The sequence below is a fragment of the Pteropus vampyrus genome, unplaced genomic scaffold (assembly GCF_000151845.1).
Source record: "Pteropus vampyrus isolate Shadow unplaced genomic scaffold, Pvam_2.0 Scaffold126, whole genome shotgun sequence".
Lineage (NCBI taxonomy): Eukaryota > Metazoa > Chordata > Mammalia > Chiroptera > Pteropodidae > Pteropus > Pteropus vampyrus.
The window spans coordinates 4,519,568-4,536,574 of NW_011888907.1; the positions used below are offsets into that span (position 1 = coordinate 4,519,568).

The 17,007-nt window shown below is 46.6% G+C and overlaps 1 protein-coding gene across 1 annotated transcript in view; it reads right to left on the minus strand.

The window, feature by feature from the left end:
* NWD1 (NACHT and WD repeat domain containing 1) overlaps positions 1–17,007 on the minus strand; it is a 43,602-nt gene that overhangs the window by 17,028 nt on the left and 9,567 nt on the right. The window contains exons 4-9 of the mRNA XM_023534571.1: positions 11,884–12,087; positions 10,697–10,856; positions 9,236–9,353; positions 7,991–8,149; positions 3,969–4,166; positions 2,241–2,363 (exon numbers count right to left, since the gene is read on the minus strand). Of these exons, the coding sequence (XP_023390339.1) occupies positions 2,241–2,363; positions 3,969–4,166; positions 7,991–8,149; positions 9,236–9,353; positions 10,697–10,856; positions 11,884–12,087 (962 nt within the window). The remainder of the gene's footprint in view (positions 1–2,240; positions 2,364–3,968; positions 4,167–7,990; positions 8,150–9,235; positions 9,354–10,696; positions 10,857–11,883; positions 12,088–17,007) is intronic.

Here is a 17,007-nt window from a genome sequence, read left to right on the forward strand (position 1 = left end):
GGCCTTAAACTGATGAATGGATATACAAATGCCGGTCCTTCCATCTAATAATGGAACATGACTCAGCAATGCAAAGGAACAAACTATCGATACCCGCAGCAATACGAATGAACTTCAAATACATTATGCTGAGTGAAGGAAGCCAGATGCAAAAGGTCATAGAGTGTGCAATTCTGTTTGTATGAAATGTCCAGAAAGCAAATCTATAGACTTAGAAAGCACATCAGTGGTTGCCATGGGGATGGAGTGGGCATAGTGAAGATGGACTGCAAAGCGGGCAGAAGGGATCTTCTAGGGGTGATTAAAAGTTCCAGGATTGTGGTGATGGCTGCACAACTCAGTAAATTTACTAAAAATCATTGAATCGTACATTTAAAACAGGTGACTTTTACGGTATGCAAATTTCACCTCAACGAATTTGTTTTTAAAAGATCTAACAGAAACAAATGTTTGTAGCAAAATGTTGAGAAAAATACATAAATGATGTATATACTTAGGTAGCAATGATATAATAGTCATTGGTTTCTGTGTGTTCGTAGAATTGTGCGACCATCCCCACAGGCTGAGTTGAGAACACTTTCATAACCTCACAAAGCTGTCGTTCTCTCCCTTTCCTCTCCTTATCATTTTAGCCATTTTAAAGTGTCTAATTCAGTGACATCCAGCACATTCACAATGTCGTGCGAACATCACCTCTGATGGCAGAACATTCCATCACTGCGAAGGGAGGCCCCGTCCCCATGAGCCGTCATTCCCCATCCCCCTCCCCTAGCCCCTGGCAATCGCCAATCTGTTTTCTGTCTCCGTGGATTTGCCTGCTCTGGACATGTCATATAGATGGAATCATACACCATGTGGCCTTTTGTGTCTGGCTTCTTTCATTTGATATGATGTCCCAAGCTCCAGCCTCATAGTTCCTTTGCTGTTCTGTAAGTGTGCCAGCTTCTTCGCCCCTCTCAGGGCTTTTGTGCTAGCTGTGTCCCATGCCTCAATGCTCTCCCCACACCCCCGCCCTTTGTACCTCTTCCTTCATACCCTTTGCGTCTTGGCCGAAACGTCCCTGATCAGGAGAATGCCTTCCCTAACGCCCTACGTTGGTCACTTTGGTTAGTGTAGCTCATGACGCCCTGTTGACCTCATTATACTTATTATAATCTGTACCTGCTCACCTTCCCAAATACATGAATGTGACTCCGGAAAGCATTAGAATGAGGTCAGTGAGGCACTCTCCTCACATGCAGAATTTAAGGAGGCACCAAATCACCAAGTTCTCTTTTGCCTCTGGTTCTAATACGTCTCGCCACGGCACTATTGCTGATCCTGTCTTTATTTAAGGCAGATTGATATTTATTTATCGTGGATATTTTTGCATTAATTTCAATTTTTTAAAACATCGTGTTGAAATATTATTTATCTTGATGACTGAATTTTTTTTTTAACTTTGGGGGTGCCCCTTTAAATTTCGTACCTACAGTGTGCGCTTTGTTCCCCTCACCCTAGTCTTGGCCCTGATCTGTCTCTCTTCTGCCTCTAGCACAGGGCCTGGTCCACAGTAGACTCTCAAAAATTGATCCAAGAAATAGACCATAGTGTCAATGAGATTATGTTGGAATGAAAACTTGACTGTGCTAGACAAATTGCATAAATGACCACAACTCTTTGCCCTCCCTGATCTACACCTGTTGCGGTGTGACTCTGCTCCTCCCACCAGGGGATGAAGCCTATTTCCCTGCTGGCTGATTCTGGACTGTTCTTGTCACTTCCTTTGGCCAACAGAACTTGACAGGGTGCCAGTTTCAAGGATAGTTCCAGGCTTTAAGAGACCTCGTGCATTTCTGCTTTCCCTCTAGAGACCCTGCCTCTTCCCCAACTAGCCTGCTGGAATATGGGAGACCACATGGAGCAGAGCTGAGTTGCCTCAGTTAAAAACATCCTGGACCAGCCAGATCCCAGATGCCCCACTAATTGACCACAGATGCATGAGCGAGCCCAGAAAAGCTGCCCAGCTCAGTCCAACCTGAATTGCCAACCCACAGAAGGTGAGCTAAATAAACAGCTTTTATTCGAAGCTGCTAGGTTTTGGGGTGTTTTGTTACATGGCGATAACGAACTGATGCAAAAACAAAGCCAGAGTTTTGATATAGAGAAGTGAATTGGTGGTGAAGAGGCTCTGGGGACTGACTGATTGACACGGAACACCAGAAAGAAGGTGATCATACAGCCCACTTCCCAAGCCTCACCTGTGTGTCCAGTTAGGATGTGAATCACCTGCTTCTCTTCCATGTCCCACACAGCCAAGATGCCATCCTGGGTGCCGACTACCAGCAGCTTCTCTTCCAGGCTCCACGCCATGGCGGTGATGCCTGCAGCCCCCAAAAGACAAAAGTGATGACATCAGCTCCTGTGTCTGAGTGCTCAGCCATGATGTCCTGTAATGGGCCCCCACTTCACAGAAAGGGAAACCGAGGCATGGACAGATTCAGTCCCTTGTCCAGAGCCACACACCTAGTAAGTGGCAGAGCCAGGATTTTGAAGCCAGAGCTGTCAGACGCCAGATTCATAACTTGGCTGTAATGTTTATGTTGCTCTTAGGGATTAAACCACAGCTTGGTCAGAAGTTCTCCCTAGTTCATCAGTCTCCCCCACAGGTGATTCTGCCCCCCATGGGACAATAGATTATTATGTGAGGGAAAAATGGACTTCTATTTAAGCTGCTTCTATTTTGGCCACTGTTAAGGCATCTGAACCTGTATCCTAACAGATATACACTCTTTCCCATGAAACCAGATTCAGTCACAGAATCCTTCTCAACACAGCATTCTAGTGGCTGTCCCTAAATCAATTCCTCCGTGCATTGTATTTAGTGTCTCTTAGCATTTCTATTTTGGAAGCACTGTGCCTTGGGAGTATAGCTTTCCCTATAAGGCAATGTGGCACAAAAATGTCCTGAGTCACAATAACTGACATTGAAATCACAAGCTAATTGTAGTCAGTGGCCTCCCAATTCATGAGAGAGATTGTGGGTGGGCAGAAAGGGATGGATGAATGGAGGTGCATTGGTGGTTAAGTGGACAGATAGATGGCTGGTTAGATGAGAGGGTGAGTGAATGAATAAGTATTAGACGGGTAGATGGATTAATCAATTGACAGATGGGTGGGCGAGTTGATGAATGGCTGAGTGTGTAAGGATGAGTGGAGGGGTAAGTGAGTGGATGAGGATGGAAGGAAGAATAATTAATGGAAGTATGGAAGACTGATGGATGGATGAATGGAAGGAAAGAAAGAAGGTAGAAAGGGATGGTGGGTGGATGGATGGATGGCTAAATGGATGGACGGATAGATGGATGGATGGATGGATGGATGGATGGATGGATGGCTAGCTGGATACACGGATAGATGGATGCATGAATGACTGATAGAAGGATGGATAGATAGAACAGACAGATGAATGTATGGGTGGAAGAAAGCAAGGGATGGATGGATGGACAGGTAGATAGACAAATGGATGGAAGGAAAGAAGGATAAATGGATAAAAAGGTGGGTGACAAGTGAATAGAGAGAACTAAATCCTCTCGTTCCTCTGACATTCTAGTGTCCCTGGGGAGATTTTACACATTTCATCAGCCTCTCGGGGGCCAATCAGGCACCAGTCCTTAGCTTCCAGACTTACTAGCATCAACCAGTAAATTGCAGAAACTCTCTGTAAGATGGGTGCTGAACTCTTAGAGACAAGACCCCAAAGGCAATTGATATCCCCTTGCCCCAGACTCATTAGCAGTATTTACACCGATAACCCTGAGGATCAGGGAGAGCTGAGTCAGCGTGAGACAGTAGGGCAGCCCTCGTGACACCATGGCCTCCCGACTGGCAGAGGGGAGCCCCAGAGAGTAGCACAAAATGTCTGTCATCCGCTGCCCCCAGGAAAGAGGGGGGCCTGACAGGATTTTTGCTATGCTGAGGAGACCCACCTTTGTGACAGCCAGTGAGGGTCGCCTGGAGAGGCCCTCCTGGGGGCTGGAGGAATCCTCCAAGGGGCACCAGCACAGGATGTGGGCACAGCAGGAACCAGCTCTGGGCCTGTTGGCACAGCTGTCCCACAAGTGCTGGATGTGAAGTGGCGAAGAAATGGAGTCTGGCCAGGAGTTCTGTATACAGGATGCTCTTCTCTGCAACAAAGGGGCCTCGAGTTAAGGGGAGGGACACTGCTTTCTTGGTCAAGCCCCCCTGTCATACTCTTCTATCTCCTTTTCTGTTCTGCAGACACACTTGCCTCTACTTCAAGTGCACGAGGTGGTCTCCAGCCTCTGTGCCTTTGCCCGTGCTGTTCCCTCTGCCTGGAAAGCTTCCTCCCCCTCCCCCTTCACTTTCGCATGCCAATCATCTCCTCATCCTCCTCTTAGCTCGAAGGTCACTTAGGCAAAAAGCATTCTCCAGTGCAGCCCTCCAATCCTCACAGCTCCTAAGTTCAGGTCTTATTGCAGTTGCAATCTTACATTTCTTCATTTGTTTATTAGATGGCCTGGCCACCCTCACTATCCTAGACGTGGAATTTCCTGAGAAGAGGGATGATGTCTTATTCACTGCTGTGTTCTTAGTGCCTAGACCCTCAAAAATACCCAACAAGTATCTGCTAGAGAAATACTGATCATTTTCCCAGCGCTTCACAGTTACAGAGTGTATTAGTTTCCTGTGGTTACTATATCAAATGGCTATAAACTTGGTGGCTTAAAACAGCAGAACTTTATCCTATCCCAGTTTTGGAGGTAGGAAGTCTGAAATCAAGGTAGCAGTAGGGCTGCGCTCCCTCTGAAGACTCTAGGGGAGGATCCTTCCTTATTTCTTCCAGCTTCTGAGGGCTCCAGGTGTCCTTTGCTTGTGGCTGCATCATCCTAATTTCTGCCTCCACTTCACACAGCCTTCTCATCTGTGTGTCTCTGTGTTTTCTCCTTTTCAGTTTCAAATCTCTCTCTGTTTCTCTCTCCTAAGGATACTTGTGATTACTTGAGAGTCCACCTACATAATCTGGCATGAACTCTCCATTTTAAGATTGTTAACTTAATTACACCTTTTGCCATATAAAGTGATAGTCACAGAGTCCAGGGATTAGAAAGTGAATATATTTTTTGGAGGGGAGGCAGCTTTTTCTGCTTACCTCACAGAGATATCATCATCTCAAGTTTATAAAGGGGAAAATTGAGGCACAGAGAGGTCAAGCAACTTGCACAAAGTCACACAGTAAGAGGCAGGAATCTGACCCAAAAAGTTTGATTCCAAAGTCGAGTAAAGATCAGGGACATTGAAGGCGGACAGTTCATTTTGTCCCTGTTGGCACATCCTGACTGTGGGACCTGGGGCAATGACAGCAATGCCCTGTGCCTGTTTGCTGGTGGGTGAAATGGGTCAAAACTAGGACCCGGGGCAAGTGCCTCACTGGCCACGGGTGCAAAATTTAAGGTGGTGGTGCCTAAAAGCTCAACCATCAAGATAAATACTATTTTAATGCAATATTTTTAAAATAAAAATTAATATACCTAAAACCCATGATGAACAAAATATCAGTCTTTTAAATAAAAACAGAGTCCGAAATGGCACCACATCAAGTCATTCTGGAGCCTGAGGCAATAGGAGAAGTCAGGAATATCCGGCCATTTTTAAGAGCCGGCTGGAAGTGCTGGAATGTCCTGAGAGCGCACAGTAGCCCAGCTGCGCCCTCTGGTGGCGATAGTCATTTCTATGCCTCCTGTGCTGGGGAAGCCACTGGTTGTCAATCAAGGATGCTGCAAAGAACATGCTGTGATTTGGGCTTTTAATTCTTCCTTTAAACCAGGCAACTGTGCCCAAGGTCGTTTTCCTGAGAAATCACTCCCTTGGAGGTTTGCAACTCCCACGAGCATGAATATGTGAGAAAGGCATGACTGATGGTGGACATCAGCACCTTCCTCTTCAGTGGGACCCTGGCCACGCTTTAGTTCAATTTCACAATTTGCAGATGACAGAAGCTGAGGCTTGTCCAAGGCCATTCACATCAACAAGTTGATGATGTCATGTGACAGTAACAGGACCCTCGATGGTACCATGGGTACAGGCTCTGCATGAACTGACTCACATACAGTTCTAGGCGGCCCTAGGTAGGAGGGTCTATAAGCATCTCATTTTGTAAATGAGGAAACTGAAGACTGCAAGGCGGGGGTGAGGTGGGGAGGGTAAGGAACTTGCAAGGTCACACTAAGTAGCAGAGCCCAGATTTGAATCAACACAGCGGGGCTCAAAATCCATGCTTTTGGCCAGAACTGGTCTATGTGTAGGGGTGCAAATTTGGCAGAGAGCAAGTGGGTAAGGCCCCTACACTCACGGAGCTCATTCTGGTGGGGCAGACACATGGCGCAAAAGAAAACTAGCCAAAATAATAACTAAGAGTTAAGAAAGATGGAAAGAGGGTGCAGTAATGGTAAATGCAGGGGTTGGGGGGCTTGGAGTGTCCAGTTTCAGCAGTGATTGGGCAGGCTTCTTGGAGGGGCAGCATTTGGCTGATTTTTAAGGGAGCCATGGAAGGGACATAGGAATTCAACATCTTTATAAAATCCCCATACAACCCTCAGATTAAAACTAGGTAGAAATTGTATGATAAAAGCCATCCTGGCCATGTTACACTCATTAGAATGCTTTCTGTTTAAATTAGAAAATAAATGTTGGTGAGGATGTGGAGAAATTGGAATGCTTGGGTACAGTGGGTGGGAATTCAGAATGGTGCAGCTACTGTGGAAAACGGTATGGAAGTTCCTCAAAAAGTTAAACATAGAATTACTTTATGACTCAGAAACCCTACTTCCAGATATACACCCAAAAGAATTGAAAGCAGAGTCTTGAAAAGATATTTGTACACCCATGTTCACAGCTGCATTATTCACAACAACCAAAAGGTAGAAACAACCTAACTCGTGTCTATTGATGCGTGAACAAATAAGCAAATGTGGTCTATCCATACAGTGGAATATTATTCAGCCTTAAAAAGGAAGGAAATTCTGACACATACTACAACATGGATAAACCTTGAGGACATGATGCTGTGTGAAATGAGCTAGTCACAAAAGGACAAATACTGTATGATCCCACTTACATGACATCCCTGGTGGAGTCAGATTCATGGAGACAGAAAGTAGAAGCGTGGGTGCCAGTGTCTGGGGGAGGGGGATGGGGAGTTATTGTTCAATGGGGACAGAGTTCCAGTTGGGGAAGATGAGGAAGCTCTGGAGATGGAGGGTGGGGATCGTTGCACAACAGTGTGAAAGTGCTTAATGGCATTGAACTGTGCCCTTAAAAATGGTTAAGATGGTAATTTTTATGTTACATGTATTTTACCACAACTTTAAAAAACAGAAACAAACAAACGAAATACTACCTTGGCAGAGTCTACCAACTGAAGACTCAGAGATTCTTCAAGTTCTAGGGAAGCCCAATGACTTGACCAGAGAGCGAAGAACGGCTTTTACAGATCAACATTTGCAATTGATAAGATAACAAGAAACACTGACTTTAAGCCCCCAATTAAGCAAAATGTTAGTCCCCAGAACAAGAATTCCCCTTTGTCTTTCTCATTAGTAGATCTGAGTTACCAAAAAGTCATGGTCAATTATTATCATTACATTTTGAATTTCATCAATTAAAAAAATCTGTGGGAATATGTTTTCTCTCTTGCTATATTAAGTATTGACATCATTTCCATGATTTTGCCTGAAATGTCTCCTTTCGGGTTCTTTCTAGAAACAGGTGCTGGGATGGGGCAAGGGGACAGGAACTGATTTAGTAGTTTTTACTCCAAAGCTCTCACAGATTCAATTCAAAATTCTAGAGGCTGGACTGGGAGAAACCCTACAGGTGTAGACAGAAAAGGTGTGTGGGTTAATGAAAATCCAGCTGGCAGCTTGGTGAGGAGCATGGGCTTCTCATGGTCAGTGCAGAGAGGACCCCTGGCCAGGCCAGCCTGACTCACCCATGCCTTGGAGCTCCACGGCCAGGCGGCACAGCTGGAGGGCTTCTCGAACCAGGCCCACCTCAGGACAGTCCACATGAGGGGCACACAGGTCGAAGTCATCCAACAGGCTCTCGATGCCCCCGGAAATGCTCCGGCAGGAAATCCAGTTCATGCTGCCTGCGGGGAGGAGAGGGTCTGTGGGGAGCACATGCCTCCCTCCAGTTCATCCTGGGAGGTGGGCTCTCATCTCTCCAACTGTCCCGGGAGTTCTCACTCTCAGCACTGCTGCATTGGGACCAGATCATTTTCTGCGGTGGGCCGTCCTGTGCACTGCAGGGTGTTGAGCAGGATCCCTGGTCTCCACCCACCAGGTGCCAGTAGCATCGCGCCCTCCCCCCCCGCCCCCACACAAGTCATGGTAATCAAAAACATACACGTTGCCAAGTGTCCCCTGGGGGGCAGGATTACCCCTGGTTGAGAATCACAAGGATAAATAATAGACAGATGGACAGACAGATAGATAAGATAGACAAATAGATGAATAGACAGATAGCAAGGTGGATGAATAGATAGATAAAGATGGATGGATAGACATAAAGATGATAGATATAGATGATAGAGAGAGAAATGATAGATAGATAGATAGATAGATAGATAGATAGATAGATAGACAGACAGACAGACAGACAGACAGACATAGATGGTAGGTAGAGATAGAAGTGACAGATATATGGATAGATAATAGACAAGTAGAAAGATGGATAGATGGATGGATGGATGCATGGATGCATGGATGCATGGATGCATGGATGCATGGATGCATGGATAAACGATGGGTGGATGGACATAAAGATGATAGATATAGAGGGTAGAGAAAGAAAGAAATGCTAGATAGACAGAAAGAAAGACAGACATAATAAGTGAATACGATTGATAGACAGACATACATGGTAGATAAATAGAGATAGAGATGACAGATGACATATTGATAGACAGACAGGATCTCTCTCATTCTAAGGCTGACTATCTCACCCTCTGCACTTGATGCCACTAGCACCTCTTCCCCGAGTCATGACAACCAAAATATTCCAGATGTCTCAGACAAGTGTCCCCAGGGTAGAGTGGGGTATACAGAATTACCCCAGGTAAGATCCAGTATGCTAAGAAGAGCTGAGGATTTTGACTTTCACTCTTCGCTCTTCCCAGGCTTGGAAAGAAGGGAGCAGGACTCGCTCTCCTCCAAGATGGGGAGTGGTACCTTACCCAGCACCTCCTGCTTCAGCTCCTCGATGCGGCCTGAGTGGAGCAAGTGATGGGGTAACTCTTTCAGCTTCCTCAGGTTTGCAACTGTGTCCGAGAACCACAGGGGCTGGGGGGCCACCTGCAGAGTAGGAGGGGCTGGCAACCAGGCCTCTATGAAATGAGCTCATTTATTCACTCCACCAACACAAGCCAGGCCAGGCACCATGCATTGCTGGAAGGGACGGAGACACAATTCCAAACAGAGACACCCCATACCTGCCACTAGCTGGGCGGGGACTGAGGGGGAGGCGGATGTTGGACTCAGGAAATCCAAGGGACCTTGGAGGATAAGTAAGAGTCTGTCTGGTGAAAAGTGTCAGAAAACAATGGGATTCTTGGGCAAGGGAACAGCACGTGCAAAGGCCCAGAGGTAGGAGAGAACAGGATGAGTTTTGGAAGGGCTTGATTATAAGGCAAAGTGGGCAATCATGGTGGGGAATGAGACTAGGGAGTTTGTAGGCAGCAGATCATGAATATCAGGCTGGGGAGGTTGGACAGGAGGCTGAGGGCACTGGGGAGCCATAGGAGGTGTTAGAGGAAAGACTCGATCAGATTGTATTGTCAGAAGTATTCCTTGGGAGAATGGACTGAAGCAGGAGGTCCTGAGGCTAGGAGGCCAGGAAGGAGAACAGACCACATCTTGGAAGGAAAAGGAGGAGACTGATCCTGCAGGGGTTCTGAGCATAAGGGACAGGATTTGCGAGTCACCGGAGAAGAGGAAGGACAGCACCGAGAAACAATCAGGCCTGGCCCTGCCTCTGGCCTCCCTTGTCCATCAGAAAAAAGAAAATTTGAACGACAACAGAAATCTTACGAGTGTATTTCTTAGTTGCAGTCACTGTGCTACAGCTATGGAAGATGTCAACATCAGGTGAAACTGATGGAAATGTCCATTGGAACTCTGTACCTCATTTGCAACTCTTTATGAATCTAAAATGATTCTGAAACTGAGAGTTTTTAAAAACTTATAAGTTCTGCCTCCAAATGAAGGGAGCACGGAGTAAAGAACAAGTAACCGAGGAGGGAGGAAATCCTGGAAGGCTTCCTGAAGGAAGAGGCATTTGAACTGGGCCTTGATGTGTTTGAGAGGCAAAAAATGGGGAGCAGCATGCCAGCGAAAGACATCAAGTCTTAGAGCTCCTGAGCATAAAAGAAGAAAGATTGGAAGGAAATGTGCGAACTGGGTCTGGGGGGATGGGAGTGTGGGAGTGAGTCTTCCTGTGCTCCCCCCTATAAACGATGCTCTGGGCTGAGAGGACATCTCATTGCCCACCCCGGGAAGGGAAGGGGAGGAGATCCAGAGGGTGTTTTAGGTGAAAATGTGGGAAGGGAGGAGCTGGGTGGTCCTGCCAGGCAGCCTCGGTCTTGCCTGCACAACAGAGTGCAGGGTGCAGGTGGGGAACAGGGGTGCGGACCACTCACCTTGCGGTCCAGGTTCAGGGGCTTCCCCACCAGCGGCAGAGTGATGAGTTTCTTGGCGCCCTGGCTCCAGGCCCCCAAGAAGAAGTCAGCCAAGGCTCCATGCCTCTTGGCTTTCTCAGGCCCCGACAAGTAGCGCTCTCGGACCACCTCGGCCAGCTGTCTGTGGAGAGGGGATATGAGCTCATGGGCCGTGAGGACCAGATGAGCTCGGAGGTGGCCACCGGCCTTCCAGGAGGCAGTTCACAAATGCAGGTCCATCTTAAACCATCTTCTGATGCTAAGTGCTAACCACCTGTCCTATTCGTCAGGCGAATGTGATAACCACTACACTACGGAAACACCATCTTTCCTATTTGTTACCTAACATTTATCTCTAAATCAGCCTATCTTTCTTCCTATTCTTAAATAAATCCACCTTAAAAAGGAAACTTTGGGCTCATTTTAAACACAAAGGAAGCTGCTGCCGATCTAACAATTCCCCTCCTGGAATTATATACAGTGTATATTCACTCCTGGGTATACACCAAAAAGAACTGAAAAACAAAAACTTGTACACGCATGTTCATAGCAGCACTATTCACACTCGCCAAAAGGTGGGAAGAGTCCAAATGTCCATCAGCAGATGAATGGATAAATAAATAGTGATACATCCATACTGTGGAATATTACTTAGTCGTTAAAAGGAATGAGGTTTTGACACATGCTACGATGTGGATGAACCTTGAAAACATGATGCTGAGAGAAGCCAAACACAAAAGGCCACACATTATATGACTCCATTCATATGAAATGTCCAGAACAGGCAGATCCATCGTCACAGAAAGCAGATTAGTGGATGTCAGGGGCTGGGGAAGGGGGAGGGAGAGTGACTGCTCATGGGGGTGGGGTCTCCTTTGTGGGGATGAAAATGTTCTGAACTACTTAGAGGGGATGGTTGCAGATTGTGAGTGTACTAAATGCTACTGAATGGTACTCTTTAAAATGAACTTTATGTTATGCGAATTTCTCCTCCATTTGAAAAAAAAAGTCGTGTTAGAATCAACGCATGGAGACTCTTGAGTGCTGTGCTAAGCAGATTTGATTCCTTGGGAATGAGGAGAGAAGAAGGATCTGGAACAAGGAGGAGCCTGATTGGGGAGTTCTTGCTCTCAGACACCCAGACAGCGTCACCTCCACACTGAACCTACCTGTGGGTGATGGCCAGGAGCGTGAAGCCATCCACGGGCCGCCTGGCCAAGCAGTTTCCCAGATCTCGACGAAGCCTCACCCACAGCAGGGGTGGAAAACGCAGCAGTTCCTTGCTGGGTGGGGTCCAGTCCTGGTACACAGCCTGCAGGACATCGTCATCCAAGGACAGGACGTCCTTCAGCTCAGCCTCTGAGAGCCCATACCTGTGGGGAGGAAGAAAGGGGAACACACCTGGGTCTCCTGCATTTGGAAGATGCAGACACAGAGGGAGGGAGAGATGCAGTCAGCTGCACAGTGTCCTGCATGTCACCAAAGGGTTTACCCTGAGGATCTGGACAATGCCCATGCCCAGCAAGAACCAACGCCCAGTTCTAGCTATACCCATCATGCAAGACCCTTCCTTCTGCACACATGCAGCTACAGAACCACGGACAACTCCTTCTCCAACCTCAGACAACTCAGGCAGCATAGAGAGGGAGAGAAGAGGTAGCTTAGGAAAATAATGCAGAAACCAGCTGTGCCCACCCAGCCCACCCCATCTTTCCTGGCCTGAGAAAGGGCTGAGGTAGAGAGAAAGGGAGTGGCTTTAAAAAGGATGAGTCACTGAAATTTTGGTGCTGGACTGGAATGGACTTTTTAACACTTGTGAGTATGACACTGTAAAAACTGCAGATTTGCCTGCACTGGAGAACATCAGAGTTCATTTCAGAGCAGAGGAGAGAGGGAGGCTGGCTTCTGTTTGAGCGTCACAGGGTAGAAACTCCTCGTGTGGTTTTTTTGAATTCTCTGATGTTGAGCAAAGTCCTCATTTTGATGAAGACGCTGACCACATTTTTTTACATATACAGAATACTTGCTTACTTAGAATTTTCTGATGAATGACAAGGTGGGTACCCAATCAGAGGAGGGGGCACAGACAGAGTTTGTCAGGCTCAGGCAGACTTTCTCACACTCAGCACTACTGACATTTGGGGCTCCATCATTCTCTGTGGGGGGGGGCGGGGTGTCCTGTGCACTGCAGGGTGGTAAGAGGCATCTCTGGTTTCCACACATTAGATGTCATTAGCACCCCCTTCCCGAGTTATGACAATCACAATATCTCCAGACATCCCTGGGGGACAGAATCTCCCCAGGTGAAAACCACTGGCCTGGAACTCAGATCTGCTCCAACAGCCATGACATAGTGGCTCCATATGTAAACATGGCATATTTTCATGGAATTGGAGGCAACGAAATCATCTCCCCTATAGTCAGCTTCCTTAACTGACCACAGCCCTGCCAGGGGGAGGGGTGGTCCTACTCTCCACGAAGCCCCTGGCTTGACTAATTGGACCAGACATGGGGCCAAAAAGTCCAATCGATTTCTGTCTCCCCAGATTTTGCAATCAGGACTCAGGAAGGAGCCAGTATAATGGCATCAGGTCCCTGAGATGGGATCTCATCATGCCAACTGAAGCTTGAGGCAAGCTGAACTTCCGGGGAGGAGAAAGGAAGAGTCTAGAATAAGAACCCAAGTGCAGAGAGGATCCGAAGGGAGAGAGGATGAGCTGGTTCTCATGACTTGCCAGTTTCCATGACAACTCTGCTTCCTCCATGTAGACAGCATCAGAGTGGCTTAATGGCCCAACTCCTTTATTCTGGAACGTTCCCCGGGCCTGTCTTTGTAGAATTCAGGCCAGTCCCCCCCCCCATTCTGGGGGCACCAGTCACAAAATCTGGGGCATGCGCCCTTGGAGTTGGCTACAGAATGGCCCTGGATTCCCCAAGCTCCTCCTGTGGTCTTGGCATGAAGCCCTATTTCTTTGGTGTTAGCATGAGTGGGATTCTGTTCCTGGCAAACCAATCAAGCAACCAACCAACAAAATGCCCCCCTCACCGATGGCTGCCCGTCTTGCCTGATTTATGGCAAAAGGTGAAATTTGGAAAGAGGAAAAGTGCCCCCCAAAGTGAAAAGAGGCAAAATTGCATGATCCAGCATTTTTGATGATGGGCTCAAGCGTTCCTGATGGCGGTTTTGCATTAAGGCAAAGCTCTGCCGCCTGTCATGTCTGCTAATTTGCCTCTGTCTCACCTACCTGGGGGCGGGAGCGAGACTGCTAGGTGAGTCTGATGAACACACTCCTCTCTCCTGCTTATTATTTCTGACTCACCATCCACACCTGGCATCTCTGAGCAATCATTCCCGACCATCCTGACACAGGTTCCTAGGAGTTCACAGCCCCGAGATTTTCTCTGGGCTGAGCAACCCCATTTAAGCCTTCATTCCTTTAAACTCTATAAACACACTGGAATTGGATTTTTCTGTTAGATATTTGCTGACTCTTATGCTACAGGCCGGGAATTAGAGATAGACACAGGCTTAGGGTCGAGTTTTCAGAGAAGTTTGCTTTAAGAAGATTTTTCTGAGATCTCCCCACACGTCGCTTGTTCATTACAAAGGAGAACATTGCAGGTTTTCAGTGGAGAAAGTCTCCGTGCCCGAGAAGGGCCAGCATCACACCGGTTTAACCTGGATGTGATTGTGAGGAAACATCAGACCAACCCACGTGGAAGGACCTGTCCCCTCCCCCCAGCTGTTCTCCCTAGACCTGTCCCCTCCCTCCAGCTGTTCTCCCTAGACCTGTCCCCTCCCCCCAGCTGTTCTCCCTAGACCTGTCCCTTCCTCCCAGCTGTTCTCCCTAGACCTGTCCCCTCCCCCCAGCTGTTCTCCCTAGACCAGCAGCATCGCTTGGGAGAAACAAGAAACACAGGATTCCAGACTCTCCTGCCCCCACCCCCACGCCCGCCAGGACCTGCTGAACCAAAGTCTTTACTCAAAAACAGCTCTAAGTTCATTGAAAACTGAAAAAGGTTAATCTACAAAACAACTGGCCCATACCCTTGCAAAAGACAAAGACAGATGGAGGAATGTTCCAGATTATAGGAGACCAAAGAGACTTGACAACTAAATGCAATGTGTGATCCTGGATTGGCAGCTCTAAAGGACATTTTAGAGACAGCTGGCAAGTTTTGACCATAAACCGTGTATTGAATAATGTGATTGTGTCTATGATACGTTTCCTGAGATCTATAATTGTCCTGCGGTGATGTGGGGATCTGATTGTCCTTGTTCTTAGAAAATATGCGATGCATTGAAGGGTAAAGGGGAATGACACCTGTAATGAATTCTCAAATGGTTCAGGGAAAAATCATGTGTGTGTGCATGTGTGTGCAAGTAGATAGAAAAATAGGTAGAAGAGAAATGGACAGATAGAAAAATATATAGAAAGAAGGATAAGTAGAAAAATAGAAAGATAGAAAGAAAGATGATAGATAGGAAAATAGAAGAAGGGCTAAAGGAAAAGATTGATAGATCAGAAAGAGAAGGAGGGCGAGAGGGAGAGACAAAGCTAATGTGGGAAATCGGTGATTCTGGAGGAAGGGCACAAGGCAGCAGTTCTCCATTGGAGCCTCGTCTGCCTGCAGGGGACACCTGGCAATGTCCTGAGACATTCTTCGTTGTCATAACTAAGGATGGGTGCTACTAGCATTTTGTGGGTGGAGGCCAGGGATGCCCTCACACAGTACAAAGAGTGATCGGGCCCCAAACATCAGTAGGGCTGAGGCTGAGAAACCCTGATAGATGGGACTTCTTTGCACTGTTTTTTTGCACTATGAGAGTTCTTCCACTAGTCTATCATTTGAAAGTAAAAATTTTACAAAAGAAATATTATAGGCAAATCCACAGAAACAGAAAGCAGATTAGCGGGTGCCAGGGGCTGAGGCGGGGCCGGGGAGGGGGGGTGGATGGGAAGGGGAGGGACTGCTCATGTGGACAGGGTCTCCTTTGGGGGAATAGAATATTTTGAGAGATGGACAGTGGTCGCACAACACTAGGAATGTACAAAAGGCCACAGAACTGTATACTTTAAGAGAGTGAACTTTATGATACATGAATTATTGTGGGTTGAATAGTGTTCCTCCAAATTAACGTCTACCTGGAACCCGCGGATGGGACCTTATTTGAAAACAGTCTTTGGGGAATTAGTCAAGTTAAAATGAGGTCATCCCGGATTAAGGCAGGCCCTAATGCAGTGAGCAGTGTCCTTATAAAAAGAGGGAAATTCAGACAGAGACACACACAGGGAGAGGCCAGGAAGCGATGGAGACAGAAATCGGAGTGATGCGTCTATAAGCTAAGAAACGCCAAGGGTTGCTGACGACACCAGAAACTAAGAGAAAGGCCTAGAACACGTTCTCTCCTAGCACCTGAGTGTGGCCCTGCTGACACCTTGATTTCAGACTTCTGGCCTCCAGCACTGTGAGAGAATAAATTTCTCTTGTTCTAAGCCACCCAGTGTGTGATTTGTCACAGTGGCGCTAAGAGATGAATGCATACCTCATAGTTCAATTTTAAACAAGAGTTTAAAGTGAAGAAAAGGGAACCCTAATGCGCTGTTGGTGGGATTGTAAATTGGTATAGCCACAATGGAAAATGGTATGGAGATTCCTCAAAAAATTAAAAATAGAGCTGCCATATGACCCAGCAATCCCACATCTGGGTATTTACCCGAAGAAATCCAAAACAAATCCAAAATCCATGCTCATTGCTACATTATTTACAATAGCCAAGATATGGAAACAACCTCAGTGTCCATCAGTGGATGAATGGATAAAGAAGATGTGGTATAGATAAGCAATGGAATATTACTTAGCCATAAAAAAGAACAAACTCTTGCCATTCATGACAACATGGATGGACCTAAAGGGTATCATGCTGAGTGAAATAAGTCAGACAGAGAAAGACAAATACCATATGATTTCACATATATGTAGAATCTAAAAACCAAAAGTGAATAAGCAAAATAAAACAGAAAGAGATGAACAGATACAGAGAACAAGCTGATAGCTGCCAAAGGGGAGAGGTTGGATAGTTGGCGGATAAGAAAAAAAGAAAAGGGATTTAGAGCAAGGCGATCTGGAAACTCTATCACTAAAAATAATAACAAAGGTCAGATTCATAATATCAACTGTTATCAGACCCCCTCGGGTCTATAAAAGGTTTTCTGTTGAGGTTTCCTGAGACTTTCCTTGTTTTCAAAAAGCAAAAAATAATTTTATGTATGTATTAAAAAAGTCAGAAA